Genomic DNA, 27459 nt, shown 5'->3' on the forward strand with positions numbered 1-27459 from the left:
AAACTACCTGCCTGGAGGTGTTTAAACAGACCAGAGTTCCTGAACACACGCGCGTCATGAACCTTGCCCGGCCACCCGACGTAGATGTTGGTAAAACATCCCCTATGGTCCACCAGTGCTTGCAGCACCATAGAAAAGTAGCCCTTTCGGTTAATGTACTGGCTGGCCTGGTGGGCTGGTCCCAGGATAGGGATGTGAGTCCCATCTATAGCCCCACCGCAGTTTGGGAATCCCATTGTGGCGAAGCCATCTCTGACGACCTGGACGTTTCCTAGAGTCACTACCTTTGAGAGCAGTTGCTCAACGATTGCGTGGGCTACTTGAATCACAGCAAGCCCTACGGTAGATTTGCCCACGCCAAAGTGGTTCGCTACTGACCGGTAGCTGTCTGGCGTTGCAAGTTTCCAGAGGGCTATGGCCACTCGCTTCTGCACAGTCAGGGCTGCTCGCATCCGGGTGTCCTGGCGCTTCAGGGCAGGGGACAGCAAGTCACAGAGTTCAAGGAAAGTGCCCTTACGCATCCTGAAGTTTCGCAGCCACTCTGTTTCATCCCAGACCTGCAGCACTATGCGGTCCCACCAGTCCGTGCTTGTTTCCCGGGCCCAGAATCGCCGTTCCACACCATGAACTTGACCCATTGCCACCAGGATCTCCACTGCGCGGCGTACCCTGCTTTGTGAGAGGTCTGCGCCACTCTGTGACTTCCTGTCCTCACCGCGCTGACGGAGCCTCCTCGCCCGATTTCTCAGCAGCTGACTGTGGAAGAGGTGGACGATAAGGTGCGAGGAGTTGACAACGGCCATAAGTGCAGCGATGATCGCAGCGGGCTCCATGCTCGCAGTGCTGTGGCGTCCGCGCTGTAACCGACCAGAGAAGGGCGCGAACAGATTTCCCGCCGGCGCTTTCAAGGAGAGAGGGCGGGAGTGACGGTTGAATGATGACAGTTACCCAAAACCACCCTCGACACATTTTTTCCCCCAGCAGGCATTGGGGGCTCTACCCAGCATTCCAATGGGCAGCGGGGACTGCGGGAACTGTGGGATAGCTTCCCACAGTGCACCGCTTCCAAAGTCGACGCTGGCCCCGTTACTGTGGACTCAGACAGTCGAATTAGTGTATTTAGTGTGGATACACAAATTCAACTTCATAAGGTCGATTCCACAAATTCGAGTTAAGTAGATTCGAAATAGTCTTGTAGTGTAGACGTACCCTAAGTAATACTCTCCATTTAAAAAGAAAATGAAAGCTTAGTTCCTACTTTTGTAGTTGCAGAGACAGCCTGAGAACATGAACCCTAAAGTCTGAAAAAACAGAAGCCAAATAAAAGGAATTCAGTGTATTGGTTTTTTTTTAAAAATCTCATGATTTTTAAGACAATCACATAACTATGCTCAGTTTAAGACTCTTTGCAACCTCACTCATGATTTTTGAACATTTGGCAGCATACAGTGAGTGTGTATCTTAGTGCAATGTTTTGGCATTAAACTTATTATAAAATATTTTTTAAAAAATCTAAGTGCCACTCTGTCCCCCTTTTAAAATTTTGTCATTTGTTCTGTTGTTTCTCTCTTTGCTCAGATATTTTCTTCTCTCTTCGTCACTCTCTTTTTTCCTTCAGTCTTTTGAGTGTGTTTACCCTCAAATTTAGCCATTTTCTTTTTCCTGCCATTCTCCCCCACACCATCTTCACTGTTTTCCTTCTGCTGCTCCCTAGACACTCCCTCCATGCTTCATTAATTCTTTCTGTCTTGCTCCCTGTATCCTTATTAATTCTCTTCTGTCCCCCATATTACTTTCTAGGGAATTCCCCTATTTCCTTTACAGTTTTTCCCCACTTTCAGTGCTCTTCTTTGGAGGTCTGCCTTCCTCTGCACCATGGTGGGTATTTCCTTACCCCACCTTAGCCTTATCTCTTCCATCAAATGTATCAGGGTGTGGGAGTGTGGGGTGGTGTCTTTCCTTACTCCCTTCACTACCCTTCTCAGGTTGCACCCTGAGGGTCCCTTCACACCTCCCCATTGAGCAGAGTAACAATATTTTTAAGGCAAAGGGGGTCTCCTTTTAATACCAAGTGAAGTCCATTCCCCTCACATGTCCTCCCCACACTTTGGGGTCTCTTTCTCCTCACCTTCTCAGGTGTCTTCTGTCTCTCTCTCTTTAAGTCTCGTGGTGTTCTTCTCTTCTGCTTCAACTTGGATGCCCTCTTTTCTTTACCCCTCCCCAAATTAGGGTTTATCCCCTCAGATTCTCACATACACCTTTGGGTTTTTTCTCCCCCTGCTCAACCCAATCTTAGAATCTCTCCTCCCATTGCAGGCTCCTCTTTTCATACCTTCAAAATACCTTGGGGGTTCTACAAACCCTTACTGACTCTGAGGGCTTCCAGAGGCATGGAGGCTTCTCTCCCTTGCACAAATGTTGGGGGTTTCCCTTCTGTGACACTCTACACCCTGGGGGAGCACCCTGTAACCCCCATATTCATCATGTGTATATAATTGTGATATTACATATAAAGCAGGCCATGTAAGGTATCTAGGGAAAGGTTATGATCTGCTGAATCCCACTGTTCCATCTACATTTTTATATCATTAATGCATATGAAGTTATGAGAATTGTGTTGTATGGTTGTCACTAAAATATGCTGTGGGTATGGGAGGTACCCAAATACTAGCTCCCCAGAGACTATAACCATTAACTCATTGTCCAGCAAGAGAGTTACAATTAAATGACTCACTTGCACAAAGCCACACCAGGGGAATTGCTTAACCTTGCCTGGTGACTCAGCAATGCCAACCAGACATGCCTGGACTTATGTTTTCCAAGCATATGGTCTAAGGGTATAAATCAGAACACAGTGGCCCCATGCTTCACCTTTTCTTCTCCCCCCACCTACGGCACAAGTAACAAGATCACTCAGAAGACTCCAACAGACCCCGGCCCCAGCACCAGCCGCACTGGACTCCAATTGCACCCCAGCCCCTCTCCTTGTAAACGGTTAACCATTTAAACTATATAATTGTTATTGTTTAAATGGTTAACTTTTTAAACAATATTTACATCCCTAGTATATTACTTGATAGGAGTCTGGGAGCTGGGTGTTTTCGGTTGGTGCCTTTCTCTGTGCGATTCATGAGTGGCTCTGGGAGCATTCATGGAATCTACCTGGGTGTGGGGCTTCCCACATGCGGTTGTACTGAATGGTAACAGCACCTGGAGGGGTTTGCTGCTTGCCACCAGTAAGGCATTGTGAGAGACAACCCGAAATTGAGAGTAAAGGGGACACAGCAGTCCCACAGTCACAGGTTGCACCCTGGGGGGCCTGTCACACCTCCCCATTGGGCAGAGTAACAATATTTTAAGGCAAATGAGGTGATGAAGGAGGCCGTGCCAGTGACAGTTCTGGTGGAAGGGGTGTCTCAACATATGTGCAAGATTTAGCAGCTGTTAGGGGTGAGGAGGGCTCATGTTTGGGTGTGCAGGGGGCTCACTGTGAGGCGTTGGAGGACAAAGACAGACATACTTGTGGGTGGTCCTTGAAGTGCACATGGTCATAGCTGGCCTGCTGCCATGGTTACCAGGTCAGCTGGCTGGCAGCTCCATTAGGAGCCCAGGATCTGCAAGGGGGTTACAGAAGCCAGCAGAAAATCTGCTTTTATCACCCCTCTAGAGACTCTGGAACTGGCCCTGCCAACAGGATCACACAGTTGCCCTCCTTTCAGGGGCTCTTCCCTCCCCAAACCCTGGGGGACTCCCTGCCAGGGGGATCTTCTTCTCTTTGTCTCCCCCGCTTTGATCCCTGGTCTCAGAGGAAGATGGGTGTGATGCTGCCAGTGCTTTGCCTGGCTGCTGCCTCCCCTCCCCAGGTCTGAGGGTCAGAGTTAGGAGCCGGGGGCAGACACAGAGATGTGAGACAGCTGCTCCCTGCAGTGGAGCAGCAGAGCCAGTGCTGGGGGCGCGGAGGGGCAGGATCTCCCAGCTCCTCCTGCTCTGAGCCTGGCCCAGCTGCCTGGGGAGGGGGCTCCCCCTACAGCCTCCCCGTAGGGATGGGGCTGCTCTGATTGGATATCACCATCCTGAGACACATTAGCACCAAGTCCAGCCTGATTGGTCAGGACCTGAGTGGGCAGGAATTAAAGGGCAAATTTTTACCCTTTCTGAATTCTGACTGATCAATGAAAGGGGCGAGGGGGCGGTGCTAAGGAAGGAGTCTTACCACAAATCTTATTCCTCATTGGTCAGTTGCAGGAATTTGTTATGTCTAGGCCATTCTCCCTGTTGATTGGTGAAGGGTAAAGGGCAAGGGGTGGAGTTTAGACAGGAAGTCCCACCCACTGCTGGTTTCTCACTGGACAAGAGGTGGGACTTGAGACGGAGCCTGTAGCAGGATTTCTGGCTCATTCTGGATGCTGATTAGTCAAGCAGAGGGACTGGTGGATGGGGCCACCTGTCAGAACAGCTGTGACGAGCCTGATTCACACCATGATCCCCCTTCTCTACCTTTCTCTCTCCTGCAGCTTGCGGAAGTCCTCTACATCGGGATGCGGTGTCACAGCCGCTGGCTGTGGGGATCTCGCCGCTTTTCTCAAAACCAGACAGAACCTGACAAAGCTGTACCTGGATAATAATGTTTCTCTGGGAGATTCCGGAGTGCGGCTGCTGTGTGAGGGGCTGACACACCCAAACTGCAAATTAGAGACTCTGGTCTAAGTAACATTTGGCCTCCTTTATGCATTTACGGGTGTCCTTGTTAGAAAGTGTTCGACAGGGTGCATTGCTGGTTCTGCTCTCTGCAGTTACAAGGAGAATCTGAAAATCTAGTGTCTCTCCAGCACTTGCAGGAAGGACTCACAATATGTGCCCAGCCTGCCAGGTTTGAAAAGGTAAATGTAAATGTCAAAATACCCTTTGAAGTGCAGCCTGCTAGGAATGGGGTTGTGTGTTTACAGTTACAAACAGGGCTGGTGAGAGCAGATGCCAATGCTGGTCTCATTCTAAAAAAAACCCCCAAACTGTCCTGGGAAATCTTTGGCTTTTCCTTCTTCTATTTCAGTGTATTTCTGTGTGTTTCTTCTTCTCTGAAGGCAGAAGGCCCACCCATGCCTGTGAGAAGCTGGGAAACTCTAGGGACTTCAGGCCAGATTTTCAAAAAAGCTCAACACTCAGCAGCCCCCACTATAACACTTCCGCCCAGATTTTCAAAACACCTGCACCCTGGAAGCTGAGCTCTCCTGAAAATCTGTCCCAAAAGCACCAGTAGAATGAGCAGCAAAATCAACATCCATTTGCAGAAGTTGTTCACCACTGGAGTTAATGCCACTAACCTCTAATGTCCACACCCTCCATTCTCTCCTAAGAACATCAGATTCGCTGCCTGGAGGGCTGAGGTGCTTCTGCTGCCAACTATCCCCACCACAAACAAGACTTCAAAGCTCCACCTGGCAGCATATAGATAGATACGACTCATCTCAGGGCTAGTTGTTTTCTTCTTTAGTCCCACCATCAGTGATGTTTAGCCTCTTCCTTCTCTCTTGGTGATGAGCAGGTGCCGCTACCCATTATGCACCCTCCAGAGGAGAGAAGTCACCAGCTGCACTCAGAGACTTCCTGGGTCAGTAATTTCCCTCTCAGAGCAACCATCACCACATCCACTTTCCTTTCCTCCCCCTTGCTCTAGGAGTCACCACTGGACTGCACTTCCCCTGCCCAGTGCAACTGTAGCTTCCTGTCCCTTCCAAAGGAGTGAGACCTACAGCTCACTGGTTCCTCACTGCAATAGGTGACAGGAGATGTAGCCATTCCAGGACCCTTCAGTGGCAATCAGTGACTGGTAGTTCCTCTCCCCATCCCACAGCCTTGCAGAGAATCTTATAATGATGGTGGTTCCTCTCCCTTGTGGAAGCTGCCCCTTCTCTCCCCCATATGGTGTAGGACAGTGGGGGATAAGTAACTCACTGTTGGTGGGATGGAGAGGGAAGACACACTTCTGTGTTGCACTGACAGATCTGCTGTGAGATCTACTATCCCATGAAACAGTCTCTACGTGGAACTGATGGAAGCTTCATCACTTGGAGCATCTTAAATCTCCACTAGACAGCTCACTGGAACATATGTTGCAGAGAGCAACCCTGCTTTGGCAAGGGAGGTACTAGGTTAACTAATAGGGGTGGCATGTGAGCGTGGTTCAGTGCCTCTTCCTACCTGTCCCCCTTATGTTTTGGCTGTAATGTGCTGCAGAGAAGGGGGTCTCTGGAGAAAGTGGTAGTGACAGCTCACTCCCCACCATCACCCACCAACCCTTGATTGACAGCAGCCACAAAAAGACGTATGAGATCTGCAAATCACCGACCAGGCAAGTTTGCTGGTTATTAGGAGCAGGTGGTGTACTGCCCAAAGGTTAATTTTAGATTGGATTTGGCAGAGAAAGGTGTGTGTGGAGTGGTGAGGGAACTTGATGTCCTTTCAGAAAGGTCTGTATCCCATAGCAAGAGGGCTTGTCTACATTACCTGCTGGATCGACGGGAGATGAGTCTACCAGCTGGCTTTGGTGGCTGGTTTGGATTGAGACTCCTGCAGAAGGAGCACACACACACACCCTGTGCGAAGATAGGACAGTACCTGGCACCTGTGGAGACTCACCCTGTTGCCCCTGATGTAGATGTGATTGAGGGAGTTGAGGATCTTCGCAGCTGGTGGTGCTGCTTGTACCCACAGAAACACACAGAAACCTGTGCTCGATCCCAAAGGTGACTAGGGAGTCCTGGAAGTTGCAGGCCCACTGGTAGGCTGCAGAGCACTGCCCTTTGCTCCCTTTATCCTCCCCCAGTAAGGCCGTCACACTCTGGAGGGCAAGATCAAAATCTCCCCACTGCTGGAGAGTGAGCTGCACCTTCCTCCTGGAGCCTTGTAAGTCTTCCAGGAACAATTACAGCTTGTGCCACAGCACAGTGGGAGCTGAGAAGCCTGCAGAATCAGCAAGCCCACAGACACCCCTTTGCCCTCCAGAAGGGATGGCAGGGGGAGGGGGAGCTGCAGCTGGTAGCAGGGCCACAGCCCTTTTTTCTCCCCTGGCCTTTCTTCCTGACTGAGGGGCTCCCTTGGTGGTGGTGGGTTTGGCAGCAGAGTCCCTGCCTCTGCTTTCTGCTACTGTCCCAGAGGGGATGATGATGGTACCAGCAGAGGTGTCAGTGGTAGCCATGGGAGCAGATGGAGGAGAAAGCTGAGGGGAATGTCAGCCATGTCCAGGGGTCCCCCTCCTTCAGTCTTCCCAGCTTCCCCCCATGGACCAAATTGCTAAAGCAGAAGCCTCACCTGAGGCTGGGTCAGGGTCTGCCATTGAGGACAGGCGACAGGAACAGCCACTGGAGGGGGATATAGAAGAAAGGGGATGGGGGAATCTAACGTCTTCTCCCCACTAGACTGCAGTGCGGTGAGGAGGGAGCAAAGGTCAACTGGGGAATTAATCAGATAAACGGTTTGGGTGTGTATGTGTGGAGTCTCCTTCTACAGCTGACTGGGAGTGAAGGAGAGCATATAAGTGTGTGGGGTGTGTGCAGGTGAGTAGGAAGGGCAGGGGAAACAGGCAACACACCATGGGGGAAAGTGGATCACAAGGGGGACCGCGTGAGATGGGGGCGGCAAGCAAGCATTATGTGGGGTGGGGGTCGAAAGGACTGCTGGGAAGGCAGAGGGAAGAGGAGGAGGTCCACCAATCCACTAATGCAAATTGAGGGGAGAAAGGAGAGGGAAGGCTGATGGGGAGCACATGCACCCCAAAGCACTTGCAAAGAAGAAAGGCAACGATTCAGCAGCATCTCCAGGTGGAGGCAGGCCGGAAGATGGATGCACCACAGGAGTGGTTAGGGAAAAGGGAGAGCTCCACACCACTTCTCCCCACCCCACCCCCAGCACCAGCAGCAACCAGAATTCCCTGCCCAGACTGTATCAAAATGTACACACAGAAAGGAGCTAAATTAAGGTTGCCTAGGCAGCCTAAATCTTGGCGGTTCCTAACTTTTGGGTGCTTGATCTTGCAGCCGTAATATTCTCTTAACATAGTGGGGTTTATATAATTAATTATATCATAAGGGTCTAAACTTTCAGTAGGGGTCTTTTATTGTTATTTCAATCAAAATAAATAGATAACATTATTCCTGGCCACTGTCTTGAATTAAGAATCCCTTTGTAGATACACATGGGTATCAGTGAAGGGAAATGCAGAGAATGGGGCATACGCAAGTCATTTTACTCTGTATATATCTGTCTCTTGCAGGCTTCACTATTGTGGTCTCACAGCTGCGTGTTGTGAGAATCTCTCCTCTGTTCTCAGCACCAGCCAGACCCTGACATTCCTAGGTCTAGGGGCAAACAGTCTGGAGGATTCAGGAATGCAGCGGCTGTGTGAGGGGCTGAAACATCCAAACTGCAAACTACACACACTAGGGTAAGTAACAGCTGGCTCCCTTTAGCCAGTTCCTGGAAACACTGATGTTGTGAGTTAAACTCAGTGTACCCGGATCACAATGTCCTACAGTACATGGAACCCAGCCACGGACCAGCCCCACTCTGCTCCCCAGGCAAAGAACAGAGACCCACCGATGTGTTCACTGCCTATATTTTACTAGTTAAACAACTGAAGAATGTAGTGGGCTCAGGCCTAAGCTCCTGTTGAGCAGGGAAAGCAGCTGGACAACTGCCCTAAAGGGGTAGCTAAGGATCCCCCTGACTCAGGATAATCCTCAGGTGGTAGAAAGCAGGTATAGCAAACTCTGTACCACCCATTGCTTGCATCCCCCTGCCCCCATGTACAGGGTGTGGAGGAGCAAGGAGGTGTATGTCTGGGGCAGAGTGCATGGTGCTCCACCTCTCCTAGGCCAGCCCAGCATCTGGGGTAACTTAGGGCAGCCCTGAGGTTCCTCTCTGTTAGACCAGAAGCCATTTTGTCCCCTACCTGGCCCAGGATCAGGGAGTGCAGATGTGGCTTATAACCAGTTTCTTCAGTCTCCTCATCAGCGCTGAGTGTGAACTTGGTGCAGTTGAGGACAGTGTCCAGTGGTTTTTAGCAAATTCCAGATGCAGCATATTTTGAAATTAAAAACACTATTATTTTAATACAATAAAAACTACAACCCAGTATTGCCAACATCAAGAGAGCAAAAATCATGAGTTAGACCCCTGAAACTCATAGAGATTGCCAAAAAAATCCTAATTGTGGTGTGGGTTTTTTTTTGGTTTTAGTGTCTTTTGACTTTTTAACTCCCTTTTACTCCTTTGTCAAATGTAGTCAGATATTTGGCTGCGTGTCTGTTCTCTCTGTGTGCTGTCTCAGCTCTTTGCAGATAGTTGGCACAGCAGACCTCGATCGAACCACCCAATGAGACTACAAGACCCATTTCAGTATCGAAGACACCTGGTCAGGTTTATTGCCAATGAACCATTGTCCTAGCTTCCCAGATCAATGTCTACAGTTACACTAGCACGTGTATGCCTGTGATAATGGATGCAGCTCAGTGAATGGCGGGACTTTCCATTTTCTTCTTGACGGGCGAAAGACATTCCCTCTGAGACTTCATTTTATACACCGATACAAACAAGTTATGTATTGCCCCTCCGACATGGCTAGGTGCCACCCATCACCTTGTACATGTTGGTTCGATCCAGACATCTCTATTCATCATTCTGTCATCCTGATCCTATCTTTACAATGGGTCAACGTGTTCATGTTATCTGTGGGGAATGTGTCAGTACTGAGGTGTTCTGGTACCACCCTTCTGGAATGTGTTTGTGGGTGTGTTCGGTGCCTAGCACTTCTTAAGAATGTATTTCTGCAATATCAGCCCTGTTCTTGCCAGATTCTGTGAGCAGGGCCTGCCTCCAGTTCACAGCCTGACTTTGCTTTATATTAGCAAAGCTTTGACCACTACTTTAGCCCAGGCCTCAGGCCTCTGATACAAGGGCTTATGTCTCAACCTCTCTTCCTACTACACCTGCGTGAGTAAAATAACGGATTGAAAAATCAATATTCAGTGTACACAAAAATGCATGTCTTTCCCTGGTTGCTCAGATGGCGCCTGCATTTAATCTCTCCTCACCCATAATGTAGAGGAGCTTCTATCCCTTTCTTATCATTATCTTGACTTTCTACCCTCCATATTTATTTCCTGATTCACACTTGCACAAAGAATATATATTACTATTTAGGGTTGGTGAGTTACAGGTATGCATATTAAAGAACTTGAAACTTATTCAAATAAGGGTATAAGCAACAAAGTCACAGTAAACATACTATGGGATTGGTTTAGCCTTTTCTAAGAAGCAGCACTTCCCTGATCCCCCAACCACCACATCTCTGTCAGAGCCCCCGAAATACTCCTCCTCTTCCTCCAGATGCCTCCTGCAATCCGCTCCTTCCTGTCCTCCACATCGCCCCGCAGCCCATTTTCCTGCGCCCCTAAATCTGCCTCCTTCTCCCCCTCATTTCCCTGATCCCCCTCACTCCATCTACTTTTAGCCCTGTCCTTGGAGCTCCTCACAGTCCTTATGTCCTGTCTAGCCCCCAAACCAGAGTGGCAGCCATTTTGCCTGTGGGCATGGCTTCCATCTCAATGTAAACAGCGGGAGGTGGCAGCCAACTTTATCAAGGGCAGCCTCACTTCCGCGAGCAGATGGACTGTAGGGAAATGGCAGCCAGTGTTATAAATATAGAGGGAAGGGTAGCAACCTTTATGATTGTAGTAGCATAAAATCCCTCCTTGGCAGCTCTACTAGATTGGTTTACCTGTAAGGGGTTAGGCAGTTCAAATAACCTAGTTGACACCTGACCAGAAGGACCAATGAGGAAAGAAGATAAACTTTCAAATCTGCGGGTGGGAGGATTTGTTGTTCTTCTCTTTTGTTGCTCCCTCTCCAGATGGAGGGAGAAGCCAAGCAGGTACAACATCATCTGAAAATATAAGTAGGGCAAGGAAATGCATTAGGTTATCTTTTGTTTTAGCTTGTGAATTTTGTTTTTGTAACTGTGAAGCTGAGCCAGAGGAGAATCCTCTGTGTTCTAAATCTTTTTATTACCCTGTAAAGTTACCTTCCATCTTGATTTTGCAGGTGTGATTCTTTTATTTTTTTCTTTATAAAGTTCTTCTTTTAAGAACCTGATTGATTTCAGTGTCCTGAAGACAAAGGGTCAGGTCTGTGCTCACATTGCTAAAGAAATTGGTTGGTTTATTACTCTGAAGCCTCCCCAGGAAAGGTGGTGAAGGGGCTTGGGGGGATATTTTGGGGGGGATAGAGATTCCAAGTGACCCTTCGCTGAATTTTTATGTAAATCACTTGGTGGTGGCCGCCATACCGACCACAAACAAGGAAAGGAATTTGTGCCTTGGGGAAGTTTTAACCTAAGCTGGTAGAAATAAGCTTAGGGGGTCTTTCATGCGGGTCCTTACATCTGTACCCCAGAGTTCAGAGTGTGTGAGGGGAATCCTGACATAGTGGCAGTCGTGGGATCAATTTAAACCAAAAGCACTCAGGCTTTTAAAAGAACACATTTTTCTTTTGGCTGCTTAAAAACCAGGGAGGTTTCTTTTCTCTTAAGGAACACATTTTTTTTTCATCCTCATTTCCAGTAAGAGGAGATGGTGGCCATTTTTAATAAAGGAAAAATTGCTAGTTTTCGCCTTTCATCATGTTTTCAGGTACAGGGTTGGGGAAATGTCAGTATTACAAACTCTAGTGATTTTAGCACAACGCTTCCATGTGGTCCAGCCACTAGAGAGGGACAGAGCCACACTGGGTATGGTGGGTTACACTAGCACATCCCTTTCCTTAGAACAGGACTGTCAAGCTGTATGGGGGGACATAGGAGCGTGGGCACCTCCCAAGAGACTAGTCACTCACCAAGTTCAATTTGCATCCTAGATCTCACACCAAAGAAGCTGGCAGCCAATCCTATAGTAAGCTATTTAGAGATTTATTAGTAAGGGTATGTCTACACAGCAATGTAAGTCCAGACTTGAGCCTGGGCTCAAGCCTAACCCCCTTTGTGTCCGCACACCAATTGTGTTAATTTAGGGCTTGAACCTAGGGTCACAGGACCCTGAAAGTCTGAAGGGTCCGAGCCAGTGTTAAGCTGGGACCTAGAGTCTGAGTTCTATTGCTTTCCTTTGTGCATGTGGCCCTGGCTTGACTCATTCCCAGAAGTTCTCCAGATGTATCCCAGGGTTCCCTGGGCTTCATATGCAGAGGTGCCCAGGCAGTGTGCACTGTGAGGGTGGGGAGTGGGAATCAGCCCCAAAACTTCCTCACAGCCCCCCAGGGATCCCTTATCCCTGTCTCACAGGGTGTTGTGGGGGCACAGAAAAGGGATCCCTGGGGTTTGCTGAAGTACACTGCACCCCAAGCCCTGGGGATAAAACTTCACTGGCAGCAGCCAGCCTAGGGTGGGTGGGCGTTTTCCCTCTGAAAAATTTGTTTTTGTCAAACATAAAACCAAACCAACAAAAATAACAAACAAACAAAAACAGCTTAATTGAATATCCTGTTTTAAAAATGAAGAATGGCAAAGTTTCATTAGAATAGTTTGACAGCCCTGGAGACTGACGTCCTAATTATCCCTAGAACTGGAGCACATGGGCATTTTCCTGCCAGTGTGACTCAGCCTAGAGGTGCAGAGCCCAACTCTCACATTAGATGGTTGTTCAGTATAAAGCCTTCACAAACTGCAGTCACTGTACTGAGACAGCTGCCAAAGGAGCTAGTTATGCAGTTGATGTGTTCATGTGTCCTTATGGGCACCTGAATCCCATCAACAGCACTGTCACAGTTAGGAAATAGAGAGGGCAATAGAGTTTTCCCACAGTGCAACTCATTAAAAGGGCTTGAGTGTCAACATTGGGATGGGGGAGTGGGAGTGGGAGGGGGAGATGTGCTTGGTACTCTGGGATAGGGTTACTTTGTCTTGGGTCTGTGCACTGCAGAGTGGAATACAGAGCCCTAGATTAGAGCACTGGTCAGAAAATTCTTTATTTAGGGTTAAAATGCAGTGTGGATTCTCAATTCAGGGTTCTCTGACACAAGTCTACTGACTCAAGTCCCACTCACCCTAGACTGACTTTGCTGTGTAGACATACCCCAAGAAAAAAAAATGCATTATTCAAGGGTTAAAGCAGGTAAAAATATATGTACAAGTGAGTTATGATCTATAATTTCAAAAGGTGGGAGATATGGAGGTCATCTGATCACAGAACAGGGAACCAAATTGATCACATTACAGTTAAACACAAATGGAGAAGAACATATTCATAAATGATCTGGAGAAAGGGGTAGACAGTGAGGTGGAAAAAGATAATACAAAACTGCTCAAGATAGATAAGTCCAAAGCAGACGCAAAGAGCTTCAAAAGGATCTCACAAAACTCGGTGACTGGGCAACAAAATGGCAGGTGAAATTCAGTGTCAATAAATGCAAAGTAATGCATATTGGAAAACAAATCCCAACTAAACATATAAAATGATGGGGCTCTCACTCAAGAGAGATATCCTGGAGTCACTGTGGAAAGTTCTCTGAAAAACATCCACTCAATGTGAAGCAGCAGTCAAAAAAGCAAACAGAATTTTGGGAATCATTAAGAAAGGGATAGATAATAAGACAGAAATTCCATACTCTAATAATAAGTATATAGGTAGGGAGATATTACTGATCACCTGACCAGGATGGTGATAGTGACTGTGAAATGCCCAGGGAGATTAGAGAGGCTATTCAAATAAAAAAATCAATAATAATAATGCGGATTTCAGTTATCCCCATATTGACTGAGTACATGTCACCTCAGGACGGGAGGCAGAGATAAAGGTTCTTGACACCTTAAATGACAGCTTCTTGGAGCAGCTGGTCCTGGAACCCACCGGAAGAGAGGCAATTCTTGATTTAGTCCTAAGTGGAGCACAGGATCTGGTCCAAGAGGTGAATATAGGTGGACCGCTTGGTAAAAGTGACCATAATATAATTAAATGTAATAACCCTGTGGCAGGAAAAACACCACAGTGGCCCAACACTGTAGCATTTAATTTCAGAAAGGGGAACTACACAAAAATGAGGAGGTTAGTTAAACAGAAATTAAAGGTACAGTGCCAAAAGTGAAATCTCTGCAAGCTGCATGGAAACTTTTTAAAGGCACCATAATATAGGCTCAACTTAAATTTATACCCCAAATTAAAAAAAAACATTGTAAGAGAACCAAAGAAGAGCCACCATGGCTAAATAACAAGGTAAAAGAAGCAGTAAGCGGCAAAAAGGCATCCTTTAAAAAGTGGAAGTTAAATCCTAGTGAGGAAAATAGAAAGGAGCATAAACTCTGGCAAATGAAGTGTAAAAATACAATTAGGAAGGCCAAAAAAGAATTTAAGAAACAGTTAGCCAAAGACTCAAAAAGTAATAACATTTTTTTAAAGTACATCAGAAGAAGGAAGCCTGCAAAACAACCAGTGGGGCCACTGGACGATCAAGGTGCTAAAGGAGCACTCAAGAACGATAAGGCCATTGCAGAGAAACTAAATGAATTCTTTGCATCAGTCTTCACAGCTGAGGGTGTGAGCGAGATTCCCAAACCTGAGCCATTCTTTTTAGGTCACAGATCTGAGGAACTGTCCCACATTGAGGTATCATTAGAGGAGGTTTTGGAACAAATTGATACATTAAACAGCAATAAGTCACCAGGACCAGATGATATTCACCCAAGAGTTCTGAAGGAACTCAAATGTGAAATTGCAGAACTGCTAACTGTAGTCTGTAACCTATCATTTAAATCAGTTTCTGTACCAGTGGACTGGAGGATAGCTAATGTGACACCAATTTTTAAAAAGGGCTCCAGAGGTGATCCCAGCAATTACAGGCCTGTAAGCCTGACTTCAGTACTGGGCAAACTGGTTGCAACTATAATAAAGAACAATATTGTCAGACATATAGCTGAACATAATTTGTTGAGGAAGAGTCAACATGGTTTTAGTAAAGGGAAATCATGCCTCACCAATCTACTAGAATTCTTTGAGGCGGGTCAACAAGCAGGTAGACAAAGGGGATCCAGTGGATATAGTGTACTTAGATTTTCAGAAAGCCTTTGACAAGGTCCCTCACCAAAAGCTCTTACGCAAAGTAAGCTGCCACAGGATAAGAGGGAAGGTGCTCTCATGGATTTATAATAGGTTAAAAGATAGGAAACAGAGGGTAGGTATAAATGGTCAGTTTTCAGAATGGAGAGAGGTAAAGAGTGGTGTCCTCCATGGGTCTGTTCTGGGACCAGTCCTATTCAACATATTCATAAATGATCTGGAAAAAGGGGTAAACAGTGAGGTGGCAAAATTTGCAGATGATACAAAATTACTAAAGATAGTTAAGACCCACGCAGACTGTGAAGAGCTACAAAAGGATCTCTCAAAACTAGGTGACTGGGCAACAAAATGGCAGATGAAATGTAATGTTGATAAATGCAAAGTAATGCACATTGGAAAGCATAATCCCAACTATACATATAAAATGATGGGGTCTAAATTAGCTGTTGCCACTCAAGAAAGAGATCTTCGAGTCATTGTGGATAGTTCTCTGAAAACATCCGCTCAACGTGCAGCGATAGTCAAAAAAGCAAACAGAATGCTGGGAATAATTAAGAAAGGGATAGATAATAGGACAGAAAGTATCATGTTACCGATATATAAATCCATGCTACGCCCACATCTTGAATACTGTGTGCAGATGTGCTCGCTCCATCTCAAAAAAGATATATTGGAATTGGAAAAGGTTCAGAAAAGGGCAACAAAAATGATTAGGAGTATGGAACGGCTTCCATATGAGGAGAGATTGGAGGAGAGATTTTTCAGCTTGGAAAAGAGACATAAGAACATAAGAACATAAGAAAGGCCGTACCGGGTCAGACCAAAGGTCCATCTAGCCCAGTATCTGTCTACCGACAGTGGCCAATGCCAGGTGCCCCTGAGGGAGTGAACCTAACAGGCAATGATCAAGTGATCTCTCTCCTGCCATCCATCTCCATCCTCTGACGAACAGAGGCTAGGGACACCATTCTTACCCATCCTGGCTAATAGCCATTTATGGACTTAGCCACCATGAATGTATCCAGTCCCCTTTTAAACATTGTTATAGTCCTAGCCTTCACAACCTCCTCAGGTAAGGAGTTCCACAAGTTGACTGTGCGCTGCGTGAAGAAGAACTTCCTTTTATTTGTTTTAAACCTGCTGCCTATTAATTTCATTTGGTGACCCCTAGTTCTTGTATTATGGGAATAAGTAAATAACTTTTCCTTATCCACTTTCTCAACATCACTCATGATTTTATATACCTCTATCATGTCCCCCCTTAGTCTCCTCTTTTCCAAACTGAAGAGTCCTAGCCTCTTTAATCTTTCCTCATATGGGACCCTCTCTAAACCCCTAATCATTTTAGTTGCTCTTTTCTGAACCTTTTCTAGTGCTAGAATATCTTTTTTGAGGTGAGGAGACCACATCTGTACACAGTATTCGAGATGTGGGCGTACCATGGATTTATATAAGGGCAATAATATGTTCGCAAAGACGGATAAGGGGAGATATGATTGAGGTCTATAAAATCATGAATGGTATAGAGAAAGTAAGTAAGGAAGTGTTATTTACTCCTCATAATACAAGAACAAGGGGCGACCAAATGAAATTAATAGGTAGCAGGTTTAAAACAAACACAAGAAAGTATTTTTTCATGCAATGCACTGTCAATCTCTGGAACTACTGCCCAGAGGGTGTTGTGGAGGCCAGTACTATAACGGGGTTCAAAAGGGAGCTACATAGATTCATGGAAGATAGGTCCATCAATGGCTATTAGCCAGGATGGGCAGGAATGGTGTCCCTAGCCTTTGTTTGCCAGAAGCTGGGAATGAACAACGGGATGGATCACTTGATGATCATCTGTTCTGTTCATTCCCTCTGGCACACCTGGCACTGGCCACTGTCAGAAGACAGGATGCTGAGCTAGATGGACCTTTGGTCTGACTCAGTATGGCCGTTTTTATATTCCTATGTTCTTAACTTTAGAAGATGTACATAGCAGGATCGAGGCACGTGTGGGTGTGAACCACTTAGGCTAGTGGTAACTAAAATGAGAATAAAAATAAGAACAAATAAAAGATTCTGCCCTGCTAGAATCCAAACAGTCAAGAAATAAAGAATTTTTCCATGGGTCCATATTTATAACTTCTCCTCACAGAAACCAAGCTTACTGGATGTAGGTTCCTTTCTTCATGGTGGGAAAAGAGGAATGCGCTTAGAGACTTTGAACTCACACACAATGACCACTTGCTTTGAATGCGCAGGATTTAACACTTTCTGCTAGAGTTCTACATTTGCGTTACAGAAGACTTCTTTTTTGTTTGATGAGTTACTTCCTTACAGGGGTATATACAGTGCAGATGTTTGCTATAACAGTATAACAGGGTACAGGTAAGTGAAAACAAAGCATGCAACATCCTGCCGGTTTTTCGTGAAGTTTAAACACTAAACACATTTAACATCTACTTTGAACGATACTAAAGTACGAGTCAGCTGGTCTGGCTTCCAGCTATGAGTTTGTCAGTTCTTAGCTGACACCTACGGCCTTGGCCAGAGCTGGCACTTGGTTTACCAGTGTCACGAGCACCATGCTCTGAACTGAGCACTGGCCCCTGCTCTCTCAAACTCGCTGCAGACAGAAAAACTGCATTCTTCTGAACTGTCTGTAATAGTAAATACAAGAGTAAGTGAAATGTTCCTGTCTTCCTGTAGCTGGGGCGTATTTTTGAGCTGTCACCTGCATTTCAGCAGTGTCAGGCCCAGTGTGCAGCACCACAACAGCTGCTAAAACTCACCCCCTTCAAGATCTGAGTTACTGAGGGGAGGGGGGCATGAGGTGTCCATGCAGCAGAGAGCTGAGATAATTCTGCTTACATGGAGAGATTCTGTAAGCTGGATTTTGCAGCCCCTGCTCCCTGTGAGTGCTGAGTAGCTGCACAATCTAGCCCTTTACGTGCAGAAAGGACATTGCTGTCCCATCCCAGAGCTCACAGGGTGAGTGGGGTGCAGTGGTGCAGGCCAGGCTACAGACTGCACCAGTGCTTCTCCTCCCCTTCTCCAAGGGAAAGGCACCAGCTAACAGTGAGATTGGCAGGCAAGGGAATGACATTCGTACAGATCTTGTGGGCTCTGGCAGACAGCTGGGAAAGACCCCAGTGGTGGGCAATGCATTGACAGGGACTGTGGGCTCAGGCATCATGTCTGCAGAGAGAACTAACATCCTTTTCTTTCCTTATTTTCCCCACAGAGTGGACTTCCACCGTCTAACTCCAGTAATGCAGGTAGAGCTGTATGCAGTGAAAAAGATAAAACCTGATTTGATCATAAAGATGCAGCCGGAGGACTGAGTGGGAGCCTGTGCACCAACACATCTCTGGCCTGGCCGCCCTGCCACTAGCTGGATCAGCAGCCAGGGAAAGGTGAAGACCTGGCTCACTCACTATAAATCCCACCATCCCCAGGGACTCCAGCATCATATTTCAGCATCAGTGGCAGGGAGCTAAGTAGAGATTGTCAGGCCCAACCCTCCTGTCTGAGGCAAGAAACTCAGAAGTAGAAGCTGGATTTGCTCCATGCTTGGTCTGACCTTAGATGGGGGAGTTGATTTGCGGGATGGAGCAGGAGGAAGGAAGGGGGGCAGTGCAGGGGGGTGACCCAAGAACCATCCTTGGAGCCAGTGGATTCTGTTCCACTAGCTCAGTCATTATTTGTTGTGTTTCTTCTCCTACCCGTCCCCCTCCCACAATTTCACACAATTCCCTGGCCATTAAGTCAACATTCTATGTCCATCTACAGCATTTGTTCATGCCAGATGGATGTTTCTATGTCAGTTTTGCTGGAGTCCAATAAAGATCATGAATCAAGACTAATGCTGCACTTCAGAGTTTGTATTTCTTTCTATAGTTTGTGCTGTTCTTGTGCACAAGAATTCTCCCATTCGCCAAGGCTGGGGGAGTCCTCAGGGCTGCTTTTCAGACCACTTTCTCAGGGTCAAGAAGCTTGCACAGGCAAAATGACAGTTTGGGCAGCTAAAAGAGGGTTTGTTTACCCTTCTCTGGGTGCTCATGGCTTTATCAGAAAGGTGCTGTAGGTCGCCACAAAGGCTCGTGAACACCCATTTGGGAGTGGAAAACAAAAAAGCAAGATAGGGAGATGATTAAGGCCTGGCCAGTCACCCAGTTGCATGAGCCCAAAGAAATGCTGCTGTTCTAGTTATGCCTGGTGAACGACTAATATATCAGCACAAGTGACGACATTCACCTCATAGCCACTCACTTCCTCTCACAGCTACAGCACAGCCACAAGCCCTATTACGCATTGATTAAAATACCCCCAAACACACAGACTATGCAGGGCTGGCCCACAACATTTTGGCACCTGAGGCGGGGAGCTCAAATGATGCACCCTCGCTTGGGCCAAAATTTTGAAAGGTCTCAATTCTGTCTTCTTCCTGTTCTACTCCTCTCATGGTACTGCTCTGCTACCTACCCCAATAGAGGAGAACTAACAACTTAAAATGCCTTCTTTAAAAATTTTAAGTAACACTTAACTTTCAAATGTCTGAACAGCAAATGTGACTTTTCTTGTCCACATAGTAAACATTGGAATTTTTATCTGTTTGAATAATCAAAGTGATGCTCTCTGTGCCTTCTTGATTGCAAAGATTTGAACCAAGGTCCACAGTCTGGGTGAACTCATGCTCTATTGAGATGGTTGAAAGGCCGACCAGCCTCTCCTGTGTCATTGTGGAGCATAGATATGTTTTTGTTAACTTCAGCTTGGAGAAGCTTCATTCTCCACTGGCAACTGTTACAGGAAGTGTTAGAAGTATGCACAGAGCAACAAAAGCATTTGGAAAGAGGGTGATCATCTTATTTGTGCACATATATTCCAGAACAGCCTTTGGAGTTGATCCTGCGAAATATGTCTTGAAAGGGCTTTCAGTTCATCACCTAAATCACTCGCATCAATATCGCACATGTCAACATTGTCTCTAGTGCCCTGCATTGCTGGTGTAGGTCTTCTTCAGGTATAGTGAGGAGTTTTGGAATATCATACAACATCCCAAATATACTGCTGTGTTCCTTGAGCTGCACGAAACATTCTTCAACTGACTGTATTGCACAATTGAGCACCTGGTTAAATAATTCAACTTTCAATTTTGTTGTTTGGGGTCTCTTTGGGGATTATCCCGTGCCTCGTAATCAAAATGTCTTCTTCTTCAGTGACTCTTGTATTCTCGAATGGGTGGGGAAATAGCTTCAATGTGAAGTTCCTCTGCCAACTTCTGTGCACTCTTCAGAACATTTTGAAATTCTTCATTTGACCGGTAAGACTGTAGGTATGACTTTGCTTTGTCCAGTTGTTCCATTGCTCCAGATATATCAAGGCCAACACCTTGGAGTCTCTTGCTTACAACATTTATTTCAAACAGTATGTCATGCCACAACACTAAGCCACACAGAAATTTGAAGTTATGTATGTTTCTGGTGATTCCATTTCCCTCTGCCACTGTTCTCCCACAAACAGTTCCTGTCATAGCATTATCCTCCATAATGGCAACTATGGCATCCCAATTTGGTGTTTGATAGGCTTTATCGCCTCCACTCGACTTTCCCATTGTGTAGCACTCAGTGGTTTCAGTGTCAGAGAGGATGTTCCCAGATGTTGCTTCAAAATTTGCCATTGATGAGTTAATGCAGAGAAAAATACATAGATGCTTTGAATTACATTAAAAATTCAGCAGCCTCCCTAGAAGCTGATGCTGCATCACTCACCACCAAGTTCAATGAATGAGAACTGCATGGGACAAAAAAAGCTCAAGGGTTTAACTCTCAGATCCATGTCTGCACTCCTCTGTTCTTTCCTCTCATGTTGGCACCATTATCGTAGCCCTGACTCTCATGTCAGCTATTGCAATTCCCGTATCTTCCAGCTTTTTAAGAAGCACATTTGTCATACCAGCTCCTGTAGTATCAATGTCAATAAATTCTAGAAAATGCTCTCTGACAGTCACCATTACAGGGACATTTTCACTAGGTTCTGTTGTTGTTACAAAACGCACCATTAAAGTCATATGTTCCATATGGCTGATGTCAGGTGTGCAGTCCAGAATAGAGTAATAGCTTGCTGACTTCAGATCTGACACAATCTTCTGTTTGACTTTTGTTGCCAGTAACTGTATGATCTCATTTTGAATTGTTTTCCCAAAGTAGTAGTGTGTGTACATTTCTTGGGTGGTGACTCTTCTTAGATGGTCCTGGAGTACAGCATCAAACTCAGTCATCAGCTCCACAATTTTAAGGAAGTTTCCATTGTTTGGCACATACAGCTGATCTGAAGTGCCACCCAGTGCTGGGTTTTGGGTAGCAGCATTCTCACAATGGCAATGAGCCTTTTCAGAACATTTTGCCAGCAAAGAGACTCTGATGCAACCTTCTCTTGATGCTGATCATCTAAGGTGGCCTTTCTCAAGCTCTTTCCACCTATGGAATGCTCGCTGGTGATTTGCTGCCTTCTCATGGCATTCCAGATTTCTAGCCAGATTTTTCCAGTCCTTTGTTCATGTAGAACCCAATGGGGCTGGAACATTAGACTGGAAGAGTTTGCAACAAAACAGCGTGCAGCATTCTGGGTTTTTGAGTACATAAGCCATGGCCTCTCCACTTTGTCACCATTGGGAATTTCATGCCAGTAATGTGTTGAATGGAAACTTCTATTTTCATTGTCTTTGGGGAACATGAACTTTTTCACTTGCTGTGGCCCATGCAGTACAAGGAAGTCCTCAGGCTACTGCTCAAGTGGGTCCACAGTCCTGGATCATCTAGACTTAAGGAACTAAACTCAGCAGCAGCTGTTTCTTGCGCCTCCACCACACTCTTCTCTGATCTACACGTTTTCTTCAGGAATGTGCATGGTTACATCCATTTGAGATGGAGGTATGGATGCTGCAGTAACTGCCAGGTCACCTGCACTAATTCCTCTCTTACCAGACCAGGGTGGAGACAATCGGTTGCTGTGACACAAGGGACAAATTCTGCCCTCAGTTACATCCATACAGCTCCACTGAAGCACAGACGTTCCACATGGACAAGACCTGGGACCTTAGGGCTAGTGCAGGATGGTTCCTGCAGAAGCCAAAGTTGCTGCACTAGGATAATTCAAGGTGGAAATTGACCCTAACACATTAAGGGGTAATTCTCCCCTGCACAGCCCCGTGTGCAGGCATCTGCATCTGAGCAAAGCTGGTGAGAAGAGCGTATTAAACCTTACTAGGGAATTTCACCTGCTCTATAGGCCTAATACTGCAGCCACTGGCATCAACTGCAAAACTCCCATTGACTTCAATGGGGCAGGAATAGGCTTTATGGGTCTGCTGTAAAGCCCACTGAAGTCAAAGGGAATCTTTTCCTGGGCTTTGGATTCAGCTTTATGTGGAAAAGTGACCTCTGGAGTAATCACCACGTCATACCAGCATTGGTCCTTTTTTTTAAATGTGACTGGTCTGATTTGGAGCTTATGTTGGCAAGAGCTTTTTTCTCTCACACTAAGACTATGCCCCCATGTGAATCACATACTTATGCTCAAGAACCCACCGAAGCGTTGATGGAAACAGGTATAACGCTGTGTACATGCATAGCCCTGTGGCCACACTGCCACTGTAAGTGCACAATGGTAGCCCTGCCACTTCAGGGGTGGTATCTCAGGGCTCTGTGTGTCACAGGGAGATACTACAAGAACCACTTTGCTGTGGGGAATTGGTACTGTCCTCCACCTTCACACGCTTGCCTATGGCAGTTCTTGATCATGTCACTCTCTGATTGTTACTCCTACAGAACTGGGTAGAAGACATGGAGCAATTGGATGATGATCTGGTTTGTCTCCCGTTCCTCACTGAGGGATAAATGGTTATGCAGTGAAGTGGGTGCTCAGCAAGCTGCTAGATGGAATTTGGGCATCATTTTCTGACACATCGAAGATGGCTGACCCTGTGGGGCACTGACAAGTCAATTCTGCTCACACAGTAAGGGGCGGCTCTAGGATTTCCGCCGCCCCAAGCAGGGCGGCACGCCGCGGGGGGTGCTCTGGCGGTCGCCGGTCCCGCGGCGCCAGTGGACCTCTCGCAGACGTGCCTGCGGAGGGTCAGCTGGTCCCGCGGCTCCGGTGGACCTCCCGCAGGCATGCCTGCGGATGCTCCACCGGAGCCGCGGGACCAGCGGCCCCTCCGCAGGCACATCTGCGGGAGGTCCACTGGCGCCGCGGGACCAGCGGACCTTCCGCAGGCATGCCTGCGGGAGGTCCGCCAGAGCCGCCCTCCCGCAGGACGCCGTCCCAAGCGTGCGCTTGGCACGCTGGGGTCTGGAGCTGGCCCTGACACAATATAGCTATGTGAATGCCTGAATTGTCACGGTGCATCCTTCTAGTGACTGTCACATCTGGTGAAGGAGAACCAGCACCGTGTGGTAGGATCCAAGTTTTGGGCCGAATGAGGCAATGGACCTTCATGGGGCACTCTGACAAGCTTGCACTAACTCTCCAGCACCAGAACGCTTGATTCAGGGGAGCTGCACCAGTTCAGAAGTGATGGCTATTGCCCTGTGGATGCTGGCTACACCAGACAGCTATAGGTCCATTGTAAACCACTTTGCGGTTGACCCATCCACTGTCAGGGTTGTGGCTGTGCAAGTTTGTGAGGCAATGAACACTGATTTACTCACAGGTGGCTGCCATAAGAAAAGTTCCAGCACTACTGGTTGGTTTTCAAAGAATGAAGTTTCCTAACTGTGCAGGGCCATCAATGGCACACATAGCCCAGTACTTTGCCCCCTGCACTGGGCAAGTGAGTCAGTGAACTGAAAAGATTACTAGTCAATCATCCTGCAAGGCTTAGTGGATCACATACTGCTGAATGGAGGGATTTGGTCATCTATGAAGGTGGAGGAAGCAGATTTGCACTGCTGGTGACCCTGAAGAACCAGCTGGAGTTTTGCTGCAACAGAAATTGGCTGAAATATACTTACAGGGAGGAAAAGTCAGTGCACAGTACTATTAAATGCCCTTGATCTTAAAACTGAGACTTAAGCACCAGAGCAAGAAGGGATATTAGTGAGGAGAGTGAGGGGGCAATATAACCTCAGTTTCTGGTTCCTGACATTGCTCAGGGCAGGGGCGACTCCAGGCCCCAGCACGCCAAGCACGTGCTTGGGGGGCGGCATGCCGCGAGGGGCACTCTGCCAGTTGCCAGGAGGGTGGCAGGTGGCTCTGGTGGACCTCCCGCAGGCATGCCTGCAGAGGGTCCGCTGGTCCCGCGGCTCCGGTGGACCTCCTGCAGACGTGCCTGCGGGAGGTCCACCGGAGCCACGGGACCAGCAGACCCTCCGCAGGCACGTCTGCGGGAGGTCCACCGGAGCCATGGGACCGGCGACCAGCAGAGCACCCCCCCCCCCCCGTGCAGCGTGCCGCTGTGCTTGGGGCGGCGAAATGGCTAGAGCTCAGCTCGTCATGGGGGAGGGGGGGTCTTCTTCAACCTGCTCCTGTTCTATGCAGTCTGGCAGGCTGAGGGTGCCTCTTCCAAGCTGCAGCCACAGAGCATCTAGTGGCACCTGAAGATGGGAGACCCAAGCTGCATTTTGCAAAGGATAGAGAGTGTGCCCTGCTGCATGGCTGTCCTTCTCCCTGTGCCCCTGCTGAGACCTATATCCCTTTTCATGCTCCCTTCCCTCCCTGCCTTTTCTGTACACGATTATTGCCTGGCACATAGTCCATGGCAATGCCAATCTCGTTGCTTTGTGCAATATAGAGGATCATCCCCACACACCATGTTTGATTGCAGGCAGCATGTGATAATCAATGAGGACTGGCTCAGGAAGGAGATGGGGGAGAGAGCAAAAAGTGGCAAAGCATCTGAGCAGTTGATCAGCTACTAAAGTGAGGCCCCCTCAGATCACAGCCAGTGCTTGTTAGGAGGGAGAGGGAGAGATCTTTGCATGCTAAAATGTGGGTTCTGTGCTGGTGCAGATCCAGGGGAGAAGCATGCTCCATGCACCTGTTCATTTTCCACCAGTCATTCAGTTCACACATCACCCCTCCATGTCATACCCTGTCATTCTGTGCACATATCCCAGCATCTCAAACAGTAGCCTGCACTGAGCCAGCCTGCACGCTATACAAGGGAGGGAAAGCACAGTCGCAGGCCTGATCCTTTACAGGTAGAGACCAGGGCAATAACAGGGTTTCCGTGTGTTCAGGGGATGTCCCATCCTTCTAGGCCCATGGCTCCCTGTCTCCCATTTCCCTAGGAAAGAAACTGCCCCACCCTTAGACCCCCCCAGGGCACTGACTTTCCCCAATATCTGGTTTCGCAGTTCACAGACGTAAGACAGAAAGGGCTGTTGTGACAATCTAGTCTTACCTCATGCAGAAGGCAACACAACATCCCTGAATTAATTCCTGCTTTGAGTCCAATAGTTGTGCTTGATCTAGAGCAAGTCTTTTAGAAAAATAGCCACTCCTCATTTTAAACGTGCCAGTGATGGAGAATTCAGCGCAATCCTGGGTCAGTTGTTCCAGTGGTTAATTACCCTCCCTGTTAAAACTGTGTGCCTTACCTCCAGTGTGATGTTAGTACTGAATGCGGGGGTAGTGAAATATGGTTACCAATGTTTGCAATTATTGTGGGAATACAGAAAAGGACTCTGCTTAACCTGTCCCAAAGGAGCTAGTCACTTTCAGGTTAAAGAACCTTGGTAAAACAAGGGCTCAAATGTCCGAGCCCTCTAAAAATATGGGGGTGGGGGTGGTGTAGGAATAGCAGCTAGAAGGGTGTATAGTCTTAAGGGTTCTTCCTAGATTGGTTTAGTCTGTTTTCTTCTGTTAAAAAAATAGGGCTAAATAGGCTTTATTAGGAGCCTTTTATTATTTTAATTGTTCAGTCAGTGCTGGTAAATCATCTGTAGCAGGACTTTGTTTCTGTCCTGCCTCTCCAGAGCTGCAGATCACTTGTGGCAGGACAGTGTTTAGTGCACAGAGCTAAAATCACTAAGAGAGTGGCCAGCTGGCACGAGCAGGCAGAGGCAGAGAGACATGATGAGTGGCCAGCAGGGCCGCAGTGGAGAGGCGTGATGAGTGAGTAAGATGCCTCTTACCCTCTGTTTTAACCCTCATGCAGCAGGGGAGGTGAACTCTGCAGATGTACCTCTGAACTCTAGGTCTGCATTGACCAAGGGCAGCAACTGTGAGTGGGGTGCACAGAAGGATTGCGCGTGTGAAGGGGACTTTTGGGTTGCTGGATTTAAGAACCTGAGGGGAATAGGACACTGCCCAACCTAGTTGGGGTGGGTCTTTTACTCATGGTTTATGTTTATGAAGCTTGTTTGTTGTGTTTTCCAAAATTAATGCTGAGTTACTTCCCTCTTTTTATTAAAAGTTTCTTTTCTACACACAGACTCTGTGCTTGCGAGAGAGGAACTATTGCCTCTCAGAGGTGCCCCAGGGGGATGTGTAAATTTCCCAGGTTACTGGGTGGGGGCTCAAGCCGGTTCTCTGTTGGATCAATGGAAAGGAACCCCTAGATATTGAACGTGGCCCTAGCTGCTGCTGGTTCCATCTGGCAGAAGGGTTACAGTTTTGGGGGCTCGTCCGGGATCCTGGGTCAGTACCCCTCACAAGCACCTGGTGAGTGATTCACTAAGTTGGGAAAACAATTGTGTTTATATTTTGAGGAAAGTACTCTGTATAATGGCTAATAGGTCAGGTTTGTTGGGCCCTGGCTCAGCAGCTCCTAGCTTGGGGGCTGCAGCCTCGGCCGATGACTGGGGAAAAGCACTGGGGCAAGCATTGGAAAAGGTTGTGCTGTCCCATGCTACATCAAGCTCCTATTGTAAGTTAAGGTTATTTGCTGGGGGTCCCATCGCAATACCTGGGGAAGAGGAGTGTGAACCCTGGTTGGAACATACCATTGAAATGCTGCAGGGGTGGGCCATACCAGGCACAGAAAAGTGAAGATGTCTAGTAGAGAGCCTCAGGGGCCCAGCTTTAGACGTGATTCGCACCCTGAAGCTCACTAACCCTGGGGTCGGTGTGAAGGACTGCCTAGAGCAGGGGTGGGAAAACTACAGCCCGCAGGCCAGATCTGGCCCACCAGCCATTTTAATCCAGCTGTCGAGCTCCCACTGGGGAGCAGAATCTAGGGCTTGCCCCTCTCCGGCACTCCAGCTGGGAAGCAGGATCGGGGGCCACTCCGTGCATCTCCCAGAAGCAGCGGCATGGCCCCCCTGTGGCTCCTACATGTGGGGGCAGCTAGGGGGCTCTGCTTTGCATGCTGCCCCTGCCCCAAGCACCGCCCGCGCAGCTCCCATTGGCCGGGAACTGCGGCCAATAGGAG

General features: G+C 47.6%; 1 protein-coding gene across 1 annotated transcript in view; it reads left to right on the plus strand.

The window, feature by feature from the left end:
- LOC123368707 (NACHT, LRR and PYD domains-containing protein 3-like) overlaps window positions 1–18935 on the plus strand; it is an 88899-nt gene extending 69964 nt beyond the window's left edge. The window contains exons 8-10 of the mRNA XM_045013751.1: window positions 4515–4703; window positions 8270–8440; window positions 18325–18935. Coding sequence (XP_044869686.1) covers window positions 4515–4703; window positions 8270–8440; window positions 18325–18424 — 460 coding nt within the window. The 3' untranslated portion in view covers window positions 18425–18935. The remainder of the gene's footprint in view (window positions 1–4514; window positions 4704–8269; window positions 8441–18324) is intronic.
- Window positions 18936–27459: the final 8524 nt, after the last annotated feature.

Source organism: Mauremys mutica, chromosome 4, assembly GCF_020497125.1.
Source record: "Mauremys mutica isolate MM-2020 ecotype Southern chromosome 4, ASM2049712v1, whole genome shotgun sequence".
In the NCBI taxonomy this organism is placed as follows: Eukaryota; Metazoa; Chordata; order Testudines; family Geoemydidae; genus Mauremys; species Mauremys mutica.